Source organism: Balaenoptera musculus, chromosome 4 (genome assembly GCF_009873245.2).
Source record: "Balaenoptera musculus isolate JJ_BM4_2016_0621 chromosome 4, mBalMus1.pri.v3, whole genome shotgun sequence".
Taxonomy (NCBI): domain Eukaryota; kingdom Metazoa; phylum Chordata; class Mammalia; order Artiodactyla; family Balaenopteridae; genus Balaenoptera; species Balaenoptera musculus.
Genome location: NC_045788.1, coordinates 98,819,990 through 98,845,118, shown reverse-complemented (window position 1 = coordinate 98,845,118; position 25,129 = coordinate 98,819,990). Strand labels below are relative to the sequence as shown.

The 25,129-nt window shown below is 38.2% G+C and overlaps 2 protein-coding genes across 2 annotated transcripts; one reads left to right on the top strand and one right to left on the bottom strand.

Moving 5' to 3' along the window:
- Positions 1 to 7,997: 7,997 nt before the first annotated feature.
- LOC118894547 (E3 ubiquitin-protein ligase RNF220-like) lies at positions 7,998 to 8,918 on the bottom strand. Its single transcript, XM_036850852.1, is given in 2 exon segments — positions 7,998 to 8,863; positions 8,865 to 8,918. Coding segments are annotated over 2 exon segments (852 nt in total). The 3' UTR covers positions 7,998 to 8,065.
- Positions 8,919 to 22,749: 13,831 nt separating this feature from the next.
- Positions 22,750 to 23,690, top strand: LOC118894034 (olfactory receptor 5K1-like). The gene is given in 2 exon segments (XM_036849698.1): positions 22,750 to 23,512; positions 23,515 to 23,690. Coding segments are annotated over 2 exon segments (939 nt in total).
- Positions 23,691 to 25,129: the final 1,439 nt, after the last annotated feature.

Sequence of the window (25,129 nt, the reverse complement as noted above, 5' to 3'; positions counted from 1 at the left end):
TGAGGGGATGGAAAAAGATATTCCATGCTAATGGAAATCAAAAGAAAGCTGGAGTAGCTATACTCATATCAGATAAAATAGACTTTAAAATAAAGAATGTTACAAGAGACAAGGAAGGACACTACATAATGATCAAGGGATCAATCCAAGAAGAAGATATAACAATTATAAATATATATGCACCCAACATAGGAGAACCTCAATACATAAGGCAACTGCTAACAGCTATAAAAGAGGAAATTGACAGCAACACAGTAATAGTGGGGGACTTTAACACCTCAGTTACACCAATGGACAGATCATCCAAAATAAAAATAAATAAGGAAACAGAAGCTTTAAATGACACAATAGACCAGATAGATTGAATTGATATTTATAGGACATTCCATCTAAAAACAGCAGATTACACTTTCTTCTCAAGTGCGCACGGAACATTCTCCAGGATAGATCACATCTTGGGTCACAAATCAAGCCTCAGTAAATTTAAGAAAATTGAAATCATATCAAACATCTTTTCTGACCACAAAGCTATGAGACTAGAAATGAATTACAGGGAAAAAAAAACGTAAAAAACACAAACACATGGAGGCTAAACAATACGTTACTAAATAACCAAGAGATCACTGAAGAAATCAAAGAGGAAATCAAAAAATACCTAGAGACAAATGACAATGAAAACACGATGACCCAAAACCTATGGGATGCAGCAAAAGCAGTTCTAAGAGGGAAGTTTATAGCTATACAAGCCTACCTCAAGAAACAAGAAAAATCTCAAGTAAACAATCTAACCTTACACCTAAAGAAACTAGAGAAAGAAGAACAAACAAAACCCAAAGTTAGCAGAAGGAAATAAATCATAAAGATCAGAGCGGAAATAAATGAAATAGAAACAAAGAAAACAATAGCAATGATCAATACAACTAAAAGCTGGTTCTTTGAGAAGATAAACAAAATTGATAAGCCATTAGCCAGACTCATCAAGAAAAAGAGGGAGAGGACTCAAATCAATAAAATTAGAAATGAAAAAGGAGAAGTTACAACAGACACCGCAGAAATACAAAGCATCCTAAGAGACTACTACAAGCAACTTTATGCCAATAAAATGGACAACCTGGAAGAAATAGACAAATTCTTAGAAAGGTATAACCTTCCAAGACTGAACCAGGAAGAAATAGAAAATATGAACAGACCAATCACAAGGAATGAAATTGAAACTGTGATTAAAAATCTTCCAACAAACAAAAGTCCAGGACCAGATGGCTTCACAGGTGAATTCTATCAAACATTTAGAGAAGAGCTAACACCCATCCTTCTCAAACTCTTCCAAAAAATTGCAGAGGGAGGAACACTCCCAAACTCATTCTATGAGGCCACCATCACCCTGAGACCAAAACCAGAAAAAGCTACTACAAAAAAAGAAAATTACAGACCAATATCACTGATGAATATAGATGCAAAAATCCTCAACAAAATACTAGCAAACAGAATCCAACAACACATTAGAAGGATCATACACCATGATCAAGTGGGATTTATCCCAGGGATGCAAGGATTCTTCAATATACACAAATCAATCAATGTGATACACCATATTAACAAATTGAAGAATAAAAACCATATGATCATCTCAACAGATGCAGAAAAAGCTTTTGACAAAATTCAACACCCATTTCTGATAAAAACTCTCCAGAAAGTGGGCATAGAGGGAACCTACCTCAACATAATAAAGGCCATATATGACAAACCCACAGCAAACATCATTCTCAACGGTGAAAAACTGAAAGCATTTCGTCTAAGATCAGGAACGAGACAAGGATGTCCACTCTCACCACTATTATGCAACATAGTTCTGGAAGTCCTAGCCACGGCAATCAGAGAAGAAAAAGAAATAAAAGGAATACAAATTGAAAAAGAAGAAGTAACTGCACCAGAAAACTGCTAGAGCTAATTAATGAATATGGTAAAGTTGCAGGATACAAAATTAATGCACAGAAATCTTTTGCATTCCTATACACTAATGATGAAAAATCTGAAAGGGAAATTAAGGAAACACTCCCATTTACCACTGCAACAAAAAGAATAAAATACCTAGGAATAAACCTACCTAGGGAGACAACAGACCTGTATGCAGAAAACTATAAGACACTGATGAAAGAAATTAAAGATGATACCAACAGATGGAGAGATATACCATGTTCTTGGATTGGAAGAATCAATATTGTGAAAATGACTATACTACTCAAAGCAATCTACAGATTCAATGCAATCCCTATCAAATTACCAATGGCATTTTTTACGGAACTAGAACAAAAAATATTAAAATTTGTATGGAGACAGAAAAGACCCCAAATAGCCAAAGCAGTCTTGAGGGATAAAAATGGAACTGGAGGAATCAGACTCCCTGACTTCAGACTACTACAAAGATACAGTAATCAAGACAATATGGTACTGGCACAAAAACAGAAACATAGATCAATGGAACAGGATAGAAAGCCCAGAGATAAACCCACGCACCTATGGTCAACTAATCTATGACAAAAGAGGCAAGGGTATACGATGGAGAAAAGACAGTCTCTTCAATAAGTGGTGCTGGGAAAACTGGACAGCTACATGTTAAAGAATGAAATTAGAACACTCCCTAACACCATACACAAAAATAAACTCAAAATGGTTTAGAGACCTAAATGTAAGACCAGACACTATAAAACTCTTTTAGGAAAACATAGGAAAAACACTCTTTGACATAAATCACAGCAAGATCTTTTTTGATCCACCACCTAGAGTAATGCAAATAAAAACAAAAATAAACAAATGGGACCTAATGAAACTTAAATGCTTTTGCACAGCAAAGGAAACCATAAACAAGACGAAAAGACAACCCTCAGAATGGGAGAAAATACTTGCAAAAGAATCAACGGACAGAGGATTAATCTCCAAAATGTATAAACAGCTCATGAAGCTGAATATTAAAAAAACAAATAACCCAATCCAAAAATGGGCAGAAGGCCTAAATAGACATTTCTCCAAAGAAGACATACAGACGGCCATGAAGCACATGAAAAGCTGCTCAACATCACTAATTATTAGAGAAATGCAAATCAAAACTACAGTGAGGTACCACGTCACACAAGTTAGAATGGGTATCATCAGAAAATCTACAAGCAACAAATGCTGGAGAGGGTGTGGAGAAAAGGGAACCCTCTTGCACTGTTGGTGGGAATGTAAATTGATACAGCCACTATGGAGAACAGTATGGAGGTTCCTTTAAAAACTAAAGATAGAATTACCATATGACCCAGCAATCCCACTACTGGGCATATACCCAGAGAAAACCATAATTCAAAAAGACACATGCACCCCAATGTTCATTGCAGCACTATTTACAATAGCCAGGACATGGAAGCAACCTAAATGCCCATCAACAGATGAATGGCTAAAGAAGATGTGGTGCATACATACAATGGAATATTACTCAGCCATAAAAGGAAACGAAATCAGGTCATTTGTTGAGATGTGGATGGATCTAGAGACTGTCATACAGAGTGAAGTACGTCAGAAAGAGAAAAACAAATATCATATATTTACACCTATATGTGGAACCTAGAAAAATGGTACAGATGAACCAGTCTGCAGGGCAGAAATTGAGACACAGGTGTGGGGAACAAAGGTATGGACACCAAGGGGGGAAAGCGGCGGGGGGGTGGGGGTGAGGGTGTGCTGAATTGGGCAATTGGGATTGACATGTATACACTGATGTGTATAAAATTGATGACCAATAAGAACCTGTTGTAAAAAAAAATAAATACAATTCAAAAAAATTTTTAAAAAACCTGTAACAAGAGACAATGAAAGACATCACATAGTGTTCAAGGGATCAATCCAATAAGAGGATATAACAATTGTAAATATATATGCACTCAACATAGGAGCACCTAAATACATAAAGCAAATATTAGCAGACATAAAGGGAGAAATTGACAGTAATATGATAAGAGTAGGGGACGTTAACACCCCACTTAAATCAATGGACAGATCATTCAGACAGAAAATCAGTAAGGAAACACTGGTCTTCAGTAACACATTAGATGAAATGGACTTAAATAAAATCTATATAAAACATTCCATCCCTAAGCAGGAGAATACACATTCTTTTCAAGTGCACTTGGAACATTCTCCAGGATAGAAAACATGTTAGGCTACAAAATAAGTCTCAGTAAATTTAGGAAGACTTAAATCATACCAAGCATCCTTTCCAACCACAAGGCTGAGACAGGATATCGGTAAGAAAAAAACTGCAAAGTGTACAAACATGTGGAGGCTAGACAGTATGCTACTAAACAACCAATAGATCACTGAAGAAATTTCAAAAATACCTGAAGAAAAATGTAAATGGTGATACAAAGATCCAAAATTTATGGCAAACAGCATAAGCAGTTCTAAGAGGGAAGTGTATAGCAATACAAGCCCACCTCAGGAAACATAAAAGTCTCAAAAAAAAAACCAACCTAACCTTACACCAAAAGGAACTAGAAAAAGAAGAACAAACAAAACCCAAAGCTAGTAGAAGGAAGAAATCATAAAGATCAGAGCAGATATACATAAAATGGAGATTTAAAAAACAGCAGGGCAGACAAATGAAACTAAGAGCTGGATCATTGAAAATATAAACAAAACTGATGAACCTTTAGCCAGATTCATCAAGAAAAAAAAGAGATGGCCCAAATCAATAAAATCAGAAATGAAAAAGAAGTTAAAATTGATATCAAAGAAATACAAAGGGAGTACTACCAACAATTATATGCCATAAAATGGACAACCTAGAAAAAATGTACAAATGTCCTAAAATGGACAACCTAGAAAAAATGTACAAATGTACAATTAAAATTGATATCAAAGAAATACAAAGGGAGTACTACCAACAATTATATGCCATAAAATGGACAACCTAGAAAAAATGTACAAATTCCTAGAAATGTACAATCTCCCAAGACTGAACCAGGGCTAAATAGAAAATATGAACTGACCAATTACCAGTAATGAAATTGAATGAGTAATCAAGAAAACCCAACAAACAAAAGTCTAGGACAAGAAACCTTCACAGGTGAATTCTACCAAATATTTAGAGAATAGTTAATACCTATCTTCTCAAATTATTCTAAAAATTACAAGGGAAGGAATATTTCCAAACTCATTCTATGAAGTCAGCATCACCCTGATACCAAAATAAGACAAAGATATCACATGAAAAAGGAAAATTACAGGACAATATCACTAAGGAACACAGATACAAAAATCCTCAACAAAATATTAGCACATCAAATCCAACAATACATTAAAATTATCGTACACCATGATCAAGTGGGATTTATCCTAGGGATGCAGGTATGGTTCAATATCCACAAATCAATGTGATACACCACATCAACAAATTGATGAAAAATCATATGGTCATTTCAATAGATACCAAGAAATATTCAACATTCATTTATGATAAAAACTTTCAAAAAAGTGGGTATAGAGGGAACTTACATCAACATAATAAAGGCCATATATGACAAGCTCACAGATAACATCATACTCAATGGTGAAAAGCTAAAAACATTTCCTCTAAGATCAGGAACAAGATAAGGATGCCCATTCTCACCACTGTTATTCATAATGGTATTGGAAGTCCTAGTCACAGCAATAAAGAAAAGGAAATAAGAGAAACCCAAATTGGAAAGAAAAAAGGTGTCACTGTTTGCAGGTGACATGATACTATACATAAAAAAATCCTCAAGACACCACCAAAAACTACTAGAACTGATCAATAAATTCAGTAAAATTATAGGATACATAATTAATACACAGAAATCCATTGCATTTCTGTACACTAACAACAAACTTAAGAGAAATTAAGGAAACAATCTCGCTTACAATTGCATCAAAAAGAATAAAGTACCTAGGAATAAATCTAACTAAAGAGGTAAAAGACCTGTCCTCAGAAAACTATGAGACACTGATGAAATAAATTGAAATCAATGCAAATAGATGGAAAGATATACCATGTTCATGGATTGAAAGAATTAATATTGTTAAAACATCATACTCCCCAAGGCAATCTATAGATTCAATGCAATCCCTATCAAAATACCAATGGCTTTTTTTTCACAGAACTAGAACAAATAATTCTAAAATTTGTATGGAAACACAAAAGATTCCAAGTAGTCAAAACAATCTTGAGAAAGAATGAAGCTTGATGTATCATGCTCCCTAATTTCAAACTATACTATAAAGCGACCACAGTCTAAAAAGTACGCTACTGGCACAAAAACAGATGCATATATCAATGAAATAGAATAGAGGGACCAGAAATGAACCCACAGTTATATGGGTAATTAATCTACAACAAAGGAGGCAAGAATATATAATCGTGGTGCTAAACTCTCTCCATGTTTCTAATATTTTTAATAGTGGGTTTTTTTTTAATTGTTCTCATCACAAAAATGCAGCGTCCTTGGGGAAGGGACCCAGCCCCTTGACTGCCACTTTCCAGGTGCCCTTTATCATTTTGATGGGATTCTTTGGTCTGCAGAAAATACTCTGTCTTGGCATGCTTCTAAACTGTAAGATTTGGGTTGTTTTGTATTTTGTTTATATTTACATGCATCTTGTATTTCCCTGTAAACTAAATAAAGTTTTTGCCTTTTTAAAAAAAAAATAAAGATGCTGCTTTTTTTTTCAGCTTCAGACTAGAAAATACTGAAGATTCTCTTGGATAAAGAAATTATATTCCCTGAAAATTATTAACGCCTCCTTGAAGGTGAAACTTTGTCTTTTGCGGTTTTGTTGGTGGTATTAAATTATAAAAGGCTTAAGTTCTCAATAAGAGCAGCCATTGTTATTGTTACTGAGTTCATTTGTAGTTGGAAGCCCTTACAACATTTTGCAAGAGAAGGAGAATAAGAAATATTTGTTGACTAAATTATTGTGGTTTGATGGTGCCAGGAGGAATTCAAGCCAACAGCAATTCAAGGTCCTTCATTAGAGAAGCCATACCATTTTTTTTTTTTTTTTTTTTTTGCTGTTTATACTGGTTTAATCCATGTCAAATGTAGTTTACAAAGGGAAAGGACAAGTACCTTTGTGTAGAATACAGACACAGCATCACACCATGGGGCCCACAAGAAGGGCAGGGGAGACAACACTTTTCCCTGGGAACAGCAGTCTAATCCCAGGAAAGGTTCTCTGCAGAAGGCTGGGTAGCTAGGAGCACCCTCATCCAGCCCCAATCTCAGCCCCTGCTTCAGCTCGGGTCCCATTTCCTGTGCCTCCCCCCTCCCCCAACTCCTTATGAAGAGCCCCAGGAGCTAAGACTAAGGAGAGGATCATGTCCCTTGGGGTACGTGCCCCACGTCTGGGAGAAGAAATATACACCACTGAACACCGAGCACATGGGAGAGGGAAGAGAACCACGGGAGAGGGAAGAGAACCACGGGAGAGGGAAGAGAACCACGGGAGGGGGAAGAGAACCACGGGAGAGGGAAGAGAACCACGGGAGAGGGAGAGGGAGAGGGAGAGGCAGGCACCCCAAGAGGTAGATAGGCTGAGCCCCCAGCCAGCCCTGAAGGAGGCACTGCTTCCAGGTGTTCTTCACAAAAGAAGAAAATCACACAACCAAAGGGGAAGGGACGGGGTAGAGGGTGAGGAGTTGTCCCATTTATACACAACATTGTAAACATACACGGTCTATGTTACATGTGCTTCAGTCTGGTGTTTGCATGTCTGTCTGTCCGTCTGTCAGTCGGCGGGGGGCTGGATCTCAGGAGCCTACCCCCACCTCCCTGCCCCACCCTGGGAACGGAACCTGGAACAGGTATGGTCCCCAATCTCGGTGGGAGCCAGCAGGCAGGGCCTGGGCCTCAGCCTCCACTCTGGCTCAAGTCCTGTGTGTGTGCGTTCATGTGTGTGCATGTATGTACATGGGGAACCTGTGTGCAAGTATGTACCTGTGTACAAGGTGGGGGTCACGTCACAGGCGGGGCAGGTGGGGCGCTCGAGGCAAGGGCTGCCTGGGGCGGCTAGCTCACAAGTAGATTCTCTGCAGGTCTCCGGGCGCTGTGATGGTGTTGCACTGAGGGCAGAGCTTCCTGGCACCCAGGGTCCGCAGCCAGCACTCCTCACAGTGCACATGCCAACACTGGATGGACGTTAGGGGCATCGAGTATGAGTCCATGCAGATGAGGCACTTGTAACGGTCCCCACGGGATAGCTGCCGCTCAAGTTCCCTGACCCGAGCCTTCAGGGCCTCAAACGTGGTCACAGCTGAATTGTCTGTGATTTTCTCGATGTGATTGTTCTTGCAGGTCTTCTGCATGGCCTCCCGCTTGCTGCTCTCACCGTTGCTGGTAGATGGCATCTCGTCACTGGCCCATTTAGAGAACTCAGGTGTGATGCGTGTGCTGGGAGGGCCACCATTTAGGACTGCGCCCCGGAGTGCCTCTCTCTCCTGGGCTTCACGGGGCTCCTCGCCTGTGCAGGGGATGACGTCCGCCTCCGTGTACTGCGGTTTCCCATACTCCAGAGTGTCATCCCCATCCACGTCCAAGTCAGCATCACTGTCCGGGTTCTCTTCGCCGCTGCATGCGACGAAGCCAGAGCCTCGGAAACCACCTTGCAGGAGAGTGGTGGCCCGGACCCGCTTCTGCCTGCACCACTCATACTCCTCAAAGCGGTTGCTGTTCTCATGCTCGACGTCCACGGCATCATCCTCAGCCATGCAGGAACCTTCCCTCTGCCCTTCATCTTGCTTCCTCCGTTTCATTTTCCCAATCCCAGCATTCAGTCGGGTCTGCCGGTTGGCTCGCACTCGCAAGAAGGTCTACTTCCTCCCTCCCGCCGGCCCCCATGCTCCACCGGCCGCTCCGGGCCCTCGGCATAGCCGCCAGAGGCTGCTCTAGCGGGACCCCGTGGCCGCCGCGCGGTGTCGCCCCAGCCCCGGCCTCCGGCGCTCCGGGCCCCACGGCCGCCCAGCCGGCGAGGGCGGCGATGCGGGCGGATTCCCCCCGGGCTGCCCGGCGGCGGCGGCACCTCAGCTCCCAGCGGCGGCGGCGGCCATGTTGGCCTTGATCACGTGACTCGCCCAAGCCATACCATTTTAAAGCTGAAGCGTGTAGAGATCTTTTATGAAATAAACCTCTGATATAAATTATCTGGGGACAGAGCACTAGAGTGATTTGCCTGAGATTGGCTTATTGCTGTTTTTTCCAATAAAAGGATTGGTTATCAGCCTGCTGGAGAGATTTTCTATGGCTCTTTGTTTCATATAATGAAAGTGCAATTCTTGAAGGATAAACTCAGCCCTCCTTGCTAATGATGTCTCTGGACCAAAGGGCTACCTCAATACAAACTCTTTTCTCAGTCTGTCACACCTTTACGGGAAATCCCTGTTTCCTAATAATGTCCATTGTGCATTGCTTGCAAATGAAACAAAACTCATTTGCAGCTATGGAACTTATCCAATTCCCAGTCTCTAAGGGCCAAACTTTTAATAAAGTCTCCAGTGAAGACATTCAGGTTTACTAAACATTTCACTAGATTTTATTAATTCATGCAATTCTCCCCCAGCTAACTAAAGTTAAAATTAACTAAGTTATACAGGCATAAATAATTTTAGCAGCATACTCTAAAAAATGAAAAGACTCAAAAGCATTAAATAAGACAGCAGTAATTACAATAAAATTACTACTCTAGTATGATATAATTTCATAATGTCTGCATAAAGTGCAAACGTATCCACTATTAATGAAAGATTTTCTTGGCTGCCCTTTATACAGTGTTTCTATTTTGAAAGAACTGAAAGAACTGTTCACTGGCTTGACCAAGCCCTCTTACATATTCATGAGACAAAATTTCCACATTTTTCTATGGGACCAGCTCAGTGTTATGGTACACTTCTGACCACCTATTCTCTGCCAGCAACACCGTGCTCTACTCACTCAATAAATACTCCATTTGACAGAGAGTACCATCTCAGTATACATGGTCAGCTTTAGAAAAAGTAAGTTTTACATATTAATCAAAATATGAAAAATAGTTTGATCAAAAAAAAATAGTTTGATCAAAACTGATCTCAGGGGCTTCCCTGGTGGCACAGTGGTTGAGAATCTGCCTGCCAATGCAGGGGACACGGGTTCGAGCCCTGGTCTGGGAAGATCCCACATGCCACGGAGCAACTGGGCCCGTGAGCCACAACTACTGAGCCTGCACGTCTGGAGTCTGTGCTCCGCAACAAGAGAGGCCATGATGGTGAGAGGCCCGCACACCGCGATGAAGAGTGGCCCCCGCTTGCCACGACTAGAGAAAGTCCTCACACAGAAACGAAGACCCAACACAGCCAAAAATAAATAAATAAATAAATAAATAAATAAATAAATAATAAAATTAAAAAAAAAAACAAAAAAACTGATCTCATTGATCTCAAGTTTATAGCCCACTTGTGCAGAGCCTGAAACACGTGAGCTGAGAATTATGGGATACAGTCCTGAGTGTAGTAGAAGGAACTGATGTGAGAGATTTTATAAGGGAAGAATCCATGGGACCTGATGGCAACTTGATGACAAGCTGGATGCGGGTAGTGAGGATAATAGCAGTGTCTTAGATGATCCTGAAGCTTTGAACCTGGGGATGTCAAATGTCTTCCTGTTGCTCTTAGGATACACTTGAGAATCCTGACCCTGGCCCACAGGGCCCTGTGATATCTGACTCCTGACTCCTGTTCTAGCTTCACTTACCATCACTATTCCTCTAATTTACTGTGCTACAAGTGCACTGACTTCTCAGTTCTTAGAACCCACTAGGCTACTTCCGAACTCAAAACTTCCAAGTGCTATCTGTGGAATAAATGTCATTTGTCTCACTTCATGTACTCTCAAGGCTTCAGTTTATGTGCTGTTTTCTCTGGGAATTCTTTCCTGTCCACATCTGCAGACTAGGGTAAGATCACTGTTATATTCATCCATAGTTTTCTGTTCTTTATAGCACTTAATACAGTTGTAATGATTTGCAGATGATAAGCTCCATGAGGGCAATGACCATGTTTAACTTGCTCACTGCCTATCCCAAAGACTAGCACAGTATGTGGCATATATTAATCAGATGACACTGCTGATAAAGGCATGAAAGGATATTTGAGTGAACAAATGGTATCTACAACCCAGAATACTGTTTTCTGCTCTTCTTCCTCTGTTATCTGGTTAACTCTTATATACCTCCAGGCCTCAGCTTATATGATGTTTTTTCAGGGATATTTTTCCTGACTAATCTCTATTACATGCTGTGACAGCCTAGGGGAGTTAGGAGGAAAAATTCCTTCCTGGTACAAGGTAATTCTCCTTTCAAGTATGGCAAGTTTTAGGAGATGATTAGATATTATGGAAATATCCCACAGATATCAGTTGGGTGATTAAGGCTGCAAATGAAAATCTGGAAGCCAACTGCATCCAGCTGTGAATCATTAATTTTGAAGGAAGAAGAAATGCTCAGAGATGGAACTTCAGAAAATGCTTATGATGAGATAGAAAGTAACAGTTTTAAGAATGAAAGAATGTTTAATCTTTCAAAGGTTTTAGAGAGGTTAAGGAGAACAAAGGTCCAAGAAAGATAATTGGACTTGATGGACAGGTCACTGGGGAGTGTGATTATTACAGAATAATGGGAATGAAAAATCTAGGTTGCAGACAATCAAAGGGAGTTAATGAAAACAGTAGGTGTAGACGCTTTTTAAAGTTTGGTGCTAAAGATTAAGAGAAATGAGAAAGGAACTAAAGAGTTGACAGTGAGGTCAATTAAGGTTTTCCAAAATAGGGCAGAAGTATGCAGCTTCAGGAAAAAACACCTTTTATAGTGGCAAAGTCTGAAGTCAGCTGAATTTTTTGACCACTACTTTTTAGAAATACTATCTCCTTGGCTTTTACTATTGTACATTATCCCCTCTTCCTTTCCCTCTTGCTATCTCTACTTCCTTTCTTTTTTCCTCCCTTCTCTTCCTACCCCTAGACTTGTACTCTCCAGTAGGTAGGCACTAAGCAGATAGCTACTGAGTACTTGAACTATGTATAGTCCAGACTATGATGTGCTATAAGTAGAAAGAAACACACCAGATTTTGAAGACTTAGTATGAAAAAGTAATGTAAAATATCTTATTAATAATTTTGTATTGAAATGAAATTATTTGAAATGATAATATTTTATATTCAGTTAAATAAGATATTTATTTTTAAAATTGAATTTATATGTTTCTTTTTACTATCTTTAATGTATTGAAGTTACTAGAAAATTCTCTATCACATATATAACTCATGTTATATTTCTATTGGACAGCATTACTCTAGGCTTTCTTACCTATCTCTTCTCTCTAGGTTTCAGAAACCACCTCTAGACAATTGACTCATAAATATACATCTTCTCATAAACTTATGTTCAGACTTCTCCTCTGAACCTCAAACCTTTGTATTCAATTGCCAATTAAACACCTTTTTCTAGAAGTCTCAAAGGCACCTCTTAACTAAGTATATGTGAAATCAAACTTATCTCCTGCTTTCCTCTTTCCCCAAACCTGATCCTCTTCCAGGGTTACCTCTCTCAGTGGGTCATCATCATTCTGTTGCATTAGCCAGAATTTTAGATCCTTTGTCTTTAAACCCTACATTCAATCTATCACTAAATCCTGCTCACTCTACATTCTAAAGAATTCTCTAAGTTCTCCGTTCCACTCATCACCACCACCTGATCCATGCTACCATAATCTTTTTCCTGGACAGTTTCAATAGTTTGTCCATATCCAGTTTTGCCAGCTTCCAATCTATTTTTCATGCTTCATCCAGAATTAAGTTATAAAATCTAAATCTGATCATGTCAGCCTTCTTTATAAGAAATTCCCATGGATTCTTATTGCTGTTAGAATAAAGACCCAAATTCTTAATATTGTTTACAATACCCCTGTATTATCTATACCCTGCCCACCTCTCCACCCTCCCTTAGACCATTTTCCCCCTAACTCTCTCTGCCTCACTGATTTTCTTTCGGTGCCTTGAAATTGTCATGTATCCTCCAGAAATAGGGCCTTTGTATATGTTGTCCTCACAACTCACCCATCCACCTTTCCCTGAAAATTCTGTTTACCAAATTTCAGTTCAGTCATCACCTCTTTAGGAAATCTTTCTGTCACCTCCTCCCTACCTCAAGTAATAATGACAGTGGTGGTGGTGGTAGTGATAGCATTTAGTATTTATTGAACACTTACTATAACCTAGGCTCTCTTCTGGTGTTCTACACATAATTCACTAAGTCTTCTAAACTACCTTTTAGTCTCAATTTTCAGAGTATAATCTATTATAATATCCATATTCTAATGAGGAACTTGACGCACAGAGAGGTTAAGTAATTTTCCCACTATCAGCTATAAAGTGGCATAGCCAAGATTCAAAATTAGGTCCTGTTTTCAAAACCCACAGGGTTAACTACTACATTATTTGCGTTTTCAGACTAGGCTAAACCTCTCTATTGTAAGTCTTATATCTCCAATAACCTTGCCTTCATAATAGCGAAGTTGTAATTTTCAATTCATCTGGGTGATTATTTGGTTAATGTCTGTCTCCCGTCACTTCTTCCCAATTCTATAAGGTGAGGGGAGGCAGATACCACATCTGCTTTTGTTTATCGCTTAACCTTAGTGCCGAGTATTGTGGCTGACATAGAGTAGACACACAATATATGTGAATAAAATGATACAAAACAGTTGTAAGTATATATGAAAGAAGAAAGGAAGGAAGATAGGGGAGGGAAAGAGGGAGGGGGGGGGGAAAGAAAAAGAAAGCAAGTTCCATGTCTCCAGTTATGGATTATCCCATTGAGCACAGCTCAGTATACCACTTTCTATCTCTTAATTTCTACATCTGTCTTAGGAAGTCTTCTGACTATAAGAACAAATTCAGAGATGCTGTCTGGTATGTACTAAATGACTTTGGAACTTCTCCTGAGTAATTACTTGATTATGAATAGCTGAGTCATTCAATATTTATTTCAGGCAGAGGATGTCAAAACCAGATCAAGCACTGAGTAATCCACCTATAACATAATTATGAGAACGAAGTTCTCTAATACACCCTACACTCCAGCCAGTCTGGGGACTGCTTTCCATTCCTCCAACACTTCATGAGCTTTCATGCCTCTGATACTTAACTTAGCATTCCCTTTCCAACCTTCTCTGCTGAGAAAATGTCTACATATCTTTCAAGGCCAGGGTCAAATGTCCTCTCCTGAGTAATCCATAATAAAATACCCCCAACTGTTTTTGGTGTGTGTGTGTGTGTGTGTGTGTGTGTGTGTGTGTGTGTGTATTTCTTATAGAGATAGTGAGCCTAATTGTAGGATATTTTAATATGATTTCTCTGTTAAAGATGTGGTTCTATTCTTGTGGTTAAGGTTGGAAGCTTCCCTTAAGGACTGGGCATTCCTAGTGTCAATCTCAAGGGGAAGAGCTAAGTCCTCAGACAAAATAACAGAAGGGGGGCTCCTGTCTCTCACATTCTTAGAAATAGATCTAGTGGGGTTTAGCCATGCCTAACCTTCCAGGCAACTGGGAAAAGACAAAATCTGCCTGTCAGAGGTAGACTTGGAGATAGGTAAGGAGGCCTTGCTATAGGGAACCCTAAGGACAGGATGACTGACCCACTTATATAAACCAGATTATCAAGATCAGCAGCATTCAGACGATTTCAACGCCTTGATGTGTCACAATCAGTTATGAGATGCATCACAATTAATCTGTTTCTAATAATAAACTACCATAGTTTAATACGATTTTATATATATATATATACACATAAACTAGAATGGATTCCATATTATCTCAATAATACCTTCCTCATTCCTTTACATTACAATATACTACCTTGAATGGGAGAAATGCAGAGGTATCATAGCTAGCCAATGATCAATTATTCATTACCTGACAAAGCCCACAGGAGTGTATCATGCAGTCAACGTCATTTGCCAACTTGCTTTCTCAGTGGAGACAAAGGTTTGAGTACTACTCCTCTGGTTGCATATTACTACATTTTGTTTCCAGCAGTTATCTCTAAGTCTAGTCAGGGCATGTACGAATGATTCCTCTTAATCTTCTCTTTGCTACAGGAAATCACTTGGGCCAGAGTGATTGGGAGAGCAATGCCTTTTTGGCAGCCAATGCCATGGTTTTGGCAGTAGTGGTGACTACTTCCCAGGGGGGAATATGACAATCTGGGAAAAGGCTTCGAGGATGTGTTTTGCCCCTCCCACATGGAGATTTGCTCTCTACTGCCAAACTAGAATGTTATTTTATTATGAAAAAGACAGTTTTGTTCCAGAAAGCATTTTTAACACCCCCAGACAAATTAAGTCATTCCCATCTCTTCTCCCATAGTTCCAAACGTATGCTTATACTATAGATTCTATCACCTTGCATTCTAATTATTTGTTTACATGACTGCCTCCCTAGTGCATTGAGAAGTTACTGTAAACAGGGATTGAGACTTAACACAGCTTTGAATTACTGTTGCTTATTAGCACTGTGCTTGGCATTGTAATAAGCACTGGCAACTCTTTTTTTTTTTTTCTTTTTAGCTTCCCACATGGATCTTGTTCCCCGACCAGGGACCGAACCCAGGTCCTCAGTAGTGAAAGCACCGAGTCTTAACCACTGAACCACCAGGGAATTCCTGCACTATCAACTCTTGAACACGGGGTCAGACCTTACCAGAAGAGCAAACCAAAATTCATCACATTAAATTTGGGGTCTTTTTTGTTGTCTTAGGGTTTTTTAATAAAAGTCTTAAAGTCATCTTTATTCCACAGCTTTAATCTCAACATGATACATGAGGGGCACCCAAACACTTGTTTATTAATTTATCATTTATGCCATGTCAACATGCAAAATATAGCATAGAGAATAAAGCAATGAGTCACACACAGAATTGTTTTTCTGAAACTCAGATCTGACAGAGTCAGTCCCTTGACAAGTCTATTCAGGTCCTACTAAATAGAATTCAAGCTCCTTGATTTGGCATTCTGACCTCATCTTTTTTAGGATACCTCCTGTAATTTCTACACCACTGAATTCTATACCCACCAGGCATTTTGTATGGTAGATAATCTGGTCTAATCTAAACCAGAGAGTACCGGAGGGCTCTCTCTCAGTCACCCTTCTCTATTCTGTCTTCCCACTCTCCCTAAATGATCTCACTCAGTTCCAAGGCTTTAAATGTATATGCTGATGACTCCTCATCTCCAGCCTTGTCTTTTATGTTCCATTACCTGTTTGACATCTCCACTTAGATAACTGATAAGCATTTCAAACATAAAATGGATAAAATAAAACTCATATTTCTAGCGCCATTATCCCCCCTAGAATATTTCTCCTGAAGTCTCCTTCAACTCAATAAATGCTACTATGTTCTCCTCAGATGCTCAAGGCAAAAAATCCAGGCATTTTCCCCGCTTACTCTTTTTAACCCCCTCTCAAATAGAAATCATTAGCAAATCCTGCTGACTCATCCTCCCAAACATAACCCAAATCCATCTACATTTCTCCATGTCCACTGCTATCAGCCTAATTCTGAACTACTACAGTGTCCTTTTAGCTGGTCTCCCCACTTTCATCCTTACCCTTAATGATCCATTTTCTGAAAAAATGTGAATACGGTAATGCCATTTCTCTGCTTTAAAAAACTCTGGTTTGGGCTTCCCTGGTGGCGCAGTGGTTGAGAATCTGCCTGCTAATGCAGGGGACACGGGTTCAAGCCCTGGTCTGGGAAGATCCCACATACCGCGGAGCAACTAGGCCCGTGAGCCACAACTACTGAGCCTGCGCGTCTGGAGCTTGTGCTCCGCAACAAGAGAGGCCGCGATAGTGAGAGGCCCGCGCACCGCGATGAAGAGTGGCCCCCGCTTGCCGCAACTAGAGAAAGCTCTCGCACAGAAACGAAGACCCAACACAGCCAAAATTAAATAGATAAATAAACTAAAAAAAAAAACAAAAAACAAAAAAAAAAACTCTGGTTTGGTAGGTATAATGATGGTCCCCCCAAAGTTGTCCACCTACAGTAATCAGAAATTGTAAGTATGTTATGTTACACAACAAGGGTGAATTACATACTCCTGGATCATCCAGGTGGGCCCAGTGTAATTTTTTAAATGGTGGAAACAGAAGCAGAGGAGTCAGAATCAGAGTAGTACAATGTGAGAAAGATTAAACCGGCCGTTTCAGGCTTTGAAGATGGAAGGGAGCCATGAGCCAAGGAATGCAGACAGACCCTAGAAGCTGAAAAAGGCTAGGAAACGGATTCTCCCCTACAGCTTCCAGGAAGGATGTCGACACCTTAATTTTAGCCCAGTGAGAAACATTTCTGATTTCTAACCTCCAGAATTGTGAAAGAATAAAAATATGTGTTGTTTCAAGCTACTGAGTTTGTGGCAATTTGTTAGAGCAACAATAGGAAATCAATACACCTTCCCAAGAACTCTCATTGAGCTGAAAATAAAACACAAACTCCATACTCTGCATTACAAACTCGGCAAGATCAACTCGTCCATCCCATCATCAACCTCTTTCCCCTGCCTTTTATGGGTTCCTCAAACATGCAAAACTTATAGCTGCCTTAAGGAATTTCCACTACCACCTCTGTACCTAACATGCTCACCCTAAACTGCCATAGCTGGTTTCCTGCTACTCATGTCTCAGCTTGACTGTTCACCTTTCCTATAGACCTTTTCCAATCATCTGATCTAAAGTAACTCCCAGTTATTCTTTATCACACCACTCCATTTTACCCACAGCACAGCACTTATTAATTTTTGCTATTTTTCTTATTTATGTATTTATTTATGTTTGCTTCCCCAGTCTCCTCTATTAGAATGTAAGCTCCATGAGAACAGAATCTATAACTGTGATGATAAGGAGTTGTTGGTTTGCAAACTGGCCCCTATACACAGAGGGCAAAGGAGAGACCAAAGAAAGAGGCAAACAATTCTAGATTAGTAGGTGGTAGTTTTAATAAACAAGAGAACTTTTATATGAGGTTTGTCTTGGGCAGTTGGTTGCAAGACAAGTAGATCTCCACACCCACCCACCAGAATCTTAAAAGTTTATGTAGAGGTCTTAAATGTTTTCAGTCACATATACCATCTGGATGGTCTCAACAGCATCTTGCTCTCTCAAGGCTGCATCCTTGGAACAGCTTCTACAGTGGGAACAGCGGGCAAGAAGTACATTCTAAGGACGAGGAGGGGGTACAATTACCCAACTGTCCAGGTCCAGCTTCAGGTCAACCAGTGGTCACGTCCTCTGGCTGACTCCTCTGACAATAGTAGGCACTATAAAGTATTTATTGCATGAATGTGCAAAGAAATGATGCAAGAAATGGCAGCTGTTTTGTGGTACTGAACATAAGGACTTTTCGAAATGTTTAAGTAAGCCTAAAAATTGTTATATATTTGTAAGAAAATTAAAATAACAAGAAATGAGCTACATGATCCTTTTCACTGACTCCATGAATCTTTGGCTGAGCTCACATTGTTTCACGGGTAGGAGGTGAACTAGAAGCAACATTCATCATTCTTCCGCAGTTCCTTTGGTAGAGCCTCGTCCCAGGAAATCTTAACAAACTCTCATTATAGGAGAAAGTTTCCCTACAGTGCTACTTCAGCACAGACTTTGTCCTGTATCGTCATAGTAATGTGGCCCTCACCTGAAATAATCATATTGCTCTAGAATTGAATTCCGAGGGAAGGGATTTATTTCTGCTTTGTTTTTTGCTGTATCTTCAGGGTACATCTCAGAAATATGCATAATCCTGATATAAGTGAGGTTGTAACCAAACTGGGGGAATAAGACTTACACCCATGAAATGCCAGAGGACCACACAAGGCAAACATTGAGACTTGAGAAGGTGTTACATGGGTAATAAGAGCCTGGGAGGAGGGAAGAAGGCAGATGAGCTTGTCCTGGGTAGACCGTGGATTGACCATTAAGGAAGGGGTAGGATTTGGATAGATGGAGGAAAATGGTGAGGGTAATATAGATAAGGCAAAATGCACCACATGAAGAATGACAGTGAAAGCTATGAAGAGACGGGCTTGGCTTAGGGATGGTAAAGGGTAGTGCAAAGTACAAGAAGATAAAGTGAATTCAAATGATGTAGATTAGGAAAATCAAGATATGTAATTAACCAAACAAATTGTGACTTGTGATTGATGGGCAATAGGGATTCATTGCACTATAAATGATGAGAAAGTCCTAATAAGGGAATATTTGGAGGAAAGAAATATCTCCAGAAGGTGCTTCTGGATTTGCAAGGAAAATTAAATGGTTATTTTTTTAATTATTATTTAAAAATTTAAAGGTTACTTTTAGTAACTAAGGTATAAGATTAAAGACATTATGAATGTAACTTCAAAGGAATATTCTAGAAATTGTATATTGACTTTAAAAAGAGGTGGGAAAGGTGCTACTTTAAGACCTCTGCTCACAGAACCTCTCCTCTGAGTCAATAAATCCTAGTTCGGTTCCCACTTCCTCTATGAGGATTTTGCTGACCAATCCAGTGGGAATTTTTTTTTTCCCACCTAGAATTTTATATTCAGAGTGGTAATAAGGATAAATAGTATAAACTCATATAAATTAAAATCAAAACATGTCCCTTAAAATTTGCTTAGAAATGGGCATTTGCCTTACTCTTTATGTTTCAAAGGATACACTGAATTATGCCAACTTAGTAGCTTTGTAATGTTTAGGAGATTAGGTCTCTCAGGAAATACTCTGATGTCAATGCCAATTAAATCCCTTTAGAATTATTTAAAATATTTGAACTATTCTCTACCAATGATATAAATATTATCATTGACTTGTTGGTAGAAATATTCTCCTAAACAATCAAGACGATATAGTTTTATTTCTGGATCTACTTTAAAAGCCATCATCAGGCAACCATCTAGCCTTTATTAAACACTTATTGGGGAAATGCAGGTGGGAAAGAATTAAAAAAATTTTTTGGTAGAAATATTAACCTCCAGAAACATTTATTTAAGTTCTTTAAGGTTTTTGCCTTACAATTCTTATTTTTAAATTTTTTAAGTTCCTTAAAGTCTTTCCTCTACCCTAAGGTCCATTGTGTAAGAACTGGACAAATGACTATCATTTATTTGCATCACTTCTGAATTTAAGAGAAGCCTAAATTTACCCAAAAATAGATAAGTAAAAGCATATGTTTACAGTAATTACAGAAAACCTTAGCAAAGTTTTGTGAACTTCTTTTAAAAATGTGGTTTGCCATATAACTTACAGCTTAACAGCCTCTACAATGAAATGTTGTTTAAAATTTTTGTGTCAGACATTCCCTATGTATTAAATCAATTATATGAGGAGGGAATATATTTTTAAACCATTCTTTTAAACCCCTGATGTAATTTTAAGGAGCTTTTTAGTTTATCTTTTGATTTTTAGAGAAATAAAATATCAATGTAAAACTTATTTCTGTCTGATTAATTATCATCAACTAGGGAAAATGAAGGAAAACTATGTTATGTGACTTCAACTTGGCAAGTGTAAGGCATTTAATGAAAAAACTTATTCAAATTACATAGATTTAAAATGTTCATTTTTTTAGACTTCAGGTTATCAAGAGTAAGGCATTTAATGAAAAAATAATAATTCAAATTATATAGCTTTCAAATGTTCATTTCTAATATTGTTTCTAAATGTATCAGTCACAAATAGTCTGAGTTTAAAAGTTAGTAAACAGTTTCAGGAAGCCAAAGGAAAGAGACCTTCTCTCCAAAATGCCTTTCCTCTGTTCCAGAAATATAGAATGTAGTTATAGTTAATGACTATCCAGCAAATTATCAATGTGGAAATGTGCAGAAGAGTCAACTAATCTTCTAAGAAAGAATACAGCACAGAGCAGGCATTTAATAAATAACAAATCTATGAATTAACTAAGAAAAATGAAGGTAGATTGAAATAAAGCATTCCACAATAGATTAGAACTCTCAGGCTATAAGCAAAAATATAAGGGATAGATAATTGAAGTTTAAAGATATACTGAAAGTTTAATAAATGTGAGCATCATAGAATCTCAGAATATTGTGAAAACACTTGATGTTCAAAAGAGTAAAACTTGACACTGAAGAGTTAGTGCTTTACATAGAGGCAAGTGACCTCAAGAACACATTACCACAAGACATGGATATATTCCTGAATGATATATGTGCAAGATTGTCAGCAAATTCTTATTATTTAAACCATGAATTTCATTATCATGGGAATGGAGCAGACACATCCTCAACACATCCATTCTGATTTAGCCATTACAGAATTGTAAAGTGCAAAAAACATTAGTTAGATCCCCAATAATTATTATGGGGCTATCAACTTTTAAAACACAGCAGACCTAAGAGCATGTCATTTTATTTATTTAATTTAAAATGTGTTTTCTAGTTATAAAAGTAATACTTACTGTAGAGAATTTGAAAGAGAAGAAAAAATAAAAGAAAAAAGAAAGAGCTATCATTTCCATTGCACAGGGAAAACCAGTGTTAAAATTTTTATGTGTTTCTGAGCTGCCTGCCCTTTTCATTCATCTGCAAGTATTTATTTTGGAAAATTAGAATTATGCTATATATAAAACTTTGTATTTTCTTTTTCACATCATGTTTTATTATGTCTATTTTATCGTTACATTAAATATTCTAAATAAACACCATTTTAAATTATTGCATAATATACCATCATATAGATGATTCACATTGACTTAATTATACTGACCAAATGTTTACCATCTGAATTCTTCACTATTATAAATGATGCTACAATGAGCATCATTATATGTAAATCTTTGAGGTTTTAAATACTTCTTTCTTCTAGATTCAGGGTTACTGGTCACAGGTCTGAACATTTAAGAGTTTCCCTAATCTATAACCAAATTACAGAACTTTTTCATCTTCTCAAACTGAAACTCTGTACCCATTAAACAATATTGCCCATTCCCTCCCGCCCCAGACAACCTTTAATTCGTGTAAGTGGAATCACACAATATTTGTCCTTTTATGCCTAGCTTATTTCACTTAGCATAAAGGCGTCAACTTTCATCCATGTTTTAACATGTGTCAGAATGTCATTCCTTTTTAAGGCTGAATAATATTCCACTTTTTGTCTATACCACATTTTGTTCATTCATTCATCCAGCAGTGGAGAGTTGGGTTGTTTCTACCTGTGACTATCCTGAATAATGTTTCTATGAACATGGGTGTACAAAAATAGTCTTTCAAACAACATTGTTAATCTGTACAGATACTGTCACTGAAATTGTTTGGGAACACTGATACCAATTGCTGACACCTAAATTATGAATCAGCTTTAGCTAATCCATATAGAGAAGTTTTTTGCACTGAATATTCCTCTCAAGACCTCAAAAGCCATCTTTGTGCATCTAATCTGATGTTTTCTCTTGAAAATATGCTGGGGAAATGTTAAATAACTAGCTCAAAAGTTAAGAGCTCCTGGAGATTGATACTCCCAGAGAAATGGGCATACACCAAAATCCATGTGACTTGTGAAGGCATTATGGAAGATGTTCCTTGTCCTTCTGGGCCAGAGAGAGCTCAAGAGTTGAATTGGGCATATTATAAATTAGTACCTCATTTCTCCACAATTTTTTCTCAACAGCGGAGTCAGGAATGGCTAAAGAAAATCATACTGTAAAACATGAGTTTATCCTCACAGGATTTACAGACTACCCAGAGCTGAAGACCCTTCTGTTTGTGGTGTTCTTTGCCATGTATCTGATCACCATGGTGGGGAATTTTGGCCTGGTGATACTGATTTCAAAAGAGCATCATCTTTGCACACGAATGTACATCTTTCTGGGCAACCCCGCTCCCGTGGATTCTTGCTGTGCCTGTGCCATTACTCCTAAGATGTTAAGGAACTTCTTTTCTGAAAACAGAATGGTTTCCCTCTATGAATGCATGGCACAATTTTATTTTCTTTGCACTGTTGAAACTGCAGACTGCTTTCTTCTGGTGGTAATGGCTTACGATCGCTATGTGGCCATATGCAACCCACTGCAGTACCACACCAGGATGTCAAAGAAACTCTGCATTCAGACGACCACAGGGGCCTACATAGCTGGAAACCTGCATTCTATGATTCATATAGGGCTTCTATTTAGGTTAGTTTTCTGTGTATCAAATCACATCAAACACTTTTACTGTGATATTCTTCCTTTATATAGGCTCTCCTGTGTGGACCCTTATGTCAATGAACTGGTACTGTTTACCTTTTCAGGCTCAATTCAAGTCTTCACAATAAGTAGTGTCTTAATATCTTATCTCTACATTCTCTTTCCTATTTTCAAAATGAAATCCAAAGAGGGAAGGGTCAAAGCCTTTTCTAGCTGTGCATCCCACTTTTTGTCAGTTTCATTATTTTATGGCTCTCTTTTTTCACGTACATTAGACCAAATTTGCTTGAGGAAGGGGATAAAGATATACCAGCTGCTATTGTGTTTACAGAAGTAGTTCCTTTACTAAACCCTTTTATTTGTAGCTTAAGAAATAAGGAAGTAATAACTGTTTTGAGGAAAATTCTGAAGAAAAAAAATCTCAAAAAAGTTTGAAACAAATGGGGCCTACTGTACCTTAATGATTTAATTGCAGAAAAAAAACTTCCAAGTGAAATTACACAGAGAAAATGCACAAATTATATGTAAAATATTAAAATATATCATAATGCAATCAATTTAAGTAGCAGTATGTAAGGGAGAAAATATACAAGAAGGAGAAAATTATACTAAATATTAATTCAAATTAACAAAAATCAAAACCAAATTTTGATATAATTCAAGAAAAACACAGTATGCTGCCAAGGTCATGGATTGTGTCAGCATCAGGGATTATCAGCCCCCAAAAGAAAAACAATTATATCTCAATAAAACTGAAAAAAGTTTTTAAATTGTCAGACTGAGGAAAAGAAAAGGAAGAAAACCAACAAAATTAGCAATTTCAAATATAAAGGAAAATCCTATTAAGCATTAATAGCCAGCCCACATTAATAGTTTGGAGCATGAGCACTCCAGTTATGCTAAAAGGATTTAAGGGTATATGAACCTTCAACCAATGAAATCACTTACAACCAAGAGTGACAAAGTTGAGGCAAGTGAATTTTGAGGAATTACTTTTAATAGCATTTTGAGGGACATTGTAGTTAGAATAGAGGCAGTTAGGAAACAAAGGTGTGAAATAAAAGTGAATATTATATTTCCAAGTTGAATTTCCTATGGAGTTGTATAATTAAAGATGGAATGTCAATTTTCAAGTGTAATTATCTTCACAGACATTTATTTACTCCCATATGTACATGCATAAAGATGTCATAACATAAAGTTCCAGGCAAGCAGTCATACCTCATTTAGGATTTGAAGAGTTCTTTGTCAGTGAGCTAGGCTAAATTTCTCTATCCACCTTCCTGAGACGTGAAGAAGGGGTTCAACAATGGGGACACTTACTACATTATATGTAGACATGAAGAAAAGTATGCTTGTTGAACTGTGGATAGGGCTTATCTGAAATATTTTTTTCCTTTTTTCTTATTGCAAAACCTGCAGTTGTGGAATGTAGGTAGAACTGCATGAACTTCATGTGACATAATAAAAGAATTACTTTCCAGTTATTTATTTAACATAGACCTATTGAGAGCCTGCTATGTGGAAGCACTGCTCTGGATGTTGGGATACATCAGTTACCAAAATACCATATTTTCCATCTTAAGTAATAGAACATTGCCATAATTTTAATGGCTAACTTCTGGAGCAAGGACCCTTATCAAGTAAAAGAAAAATTCCCTCTTCCACCTCTTCTCTTGATGCTCTGAGGTCACATCTAAATTCCCAGAAGGCAATTGTCAGGTTGTAGCCATGGTCCAGCCTAGCCAGCCACTCAAGGCTGACTTCACATGGAAAATCAACATCTTGAACGTATTTAGTGAAAGCGGTAGGAATGCAAGTACTGTATTTCTAATTCCCTAACTCATGAATACAAAATTATAACCACTTAGTTT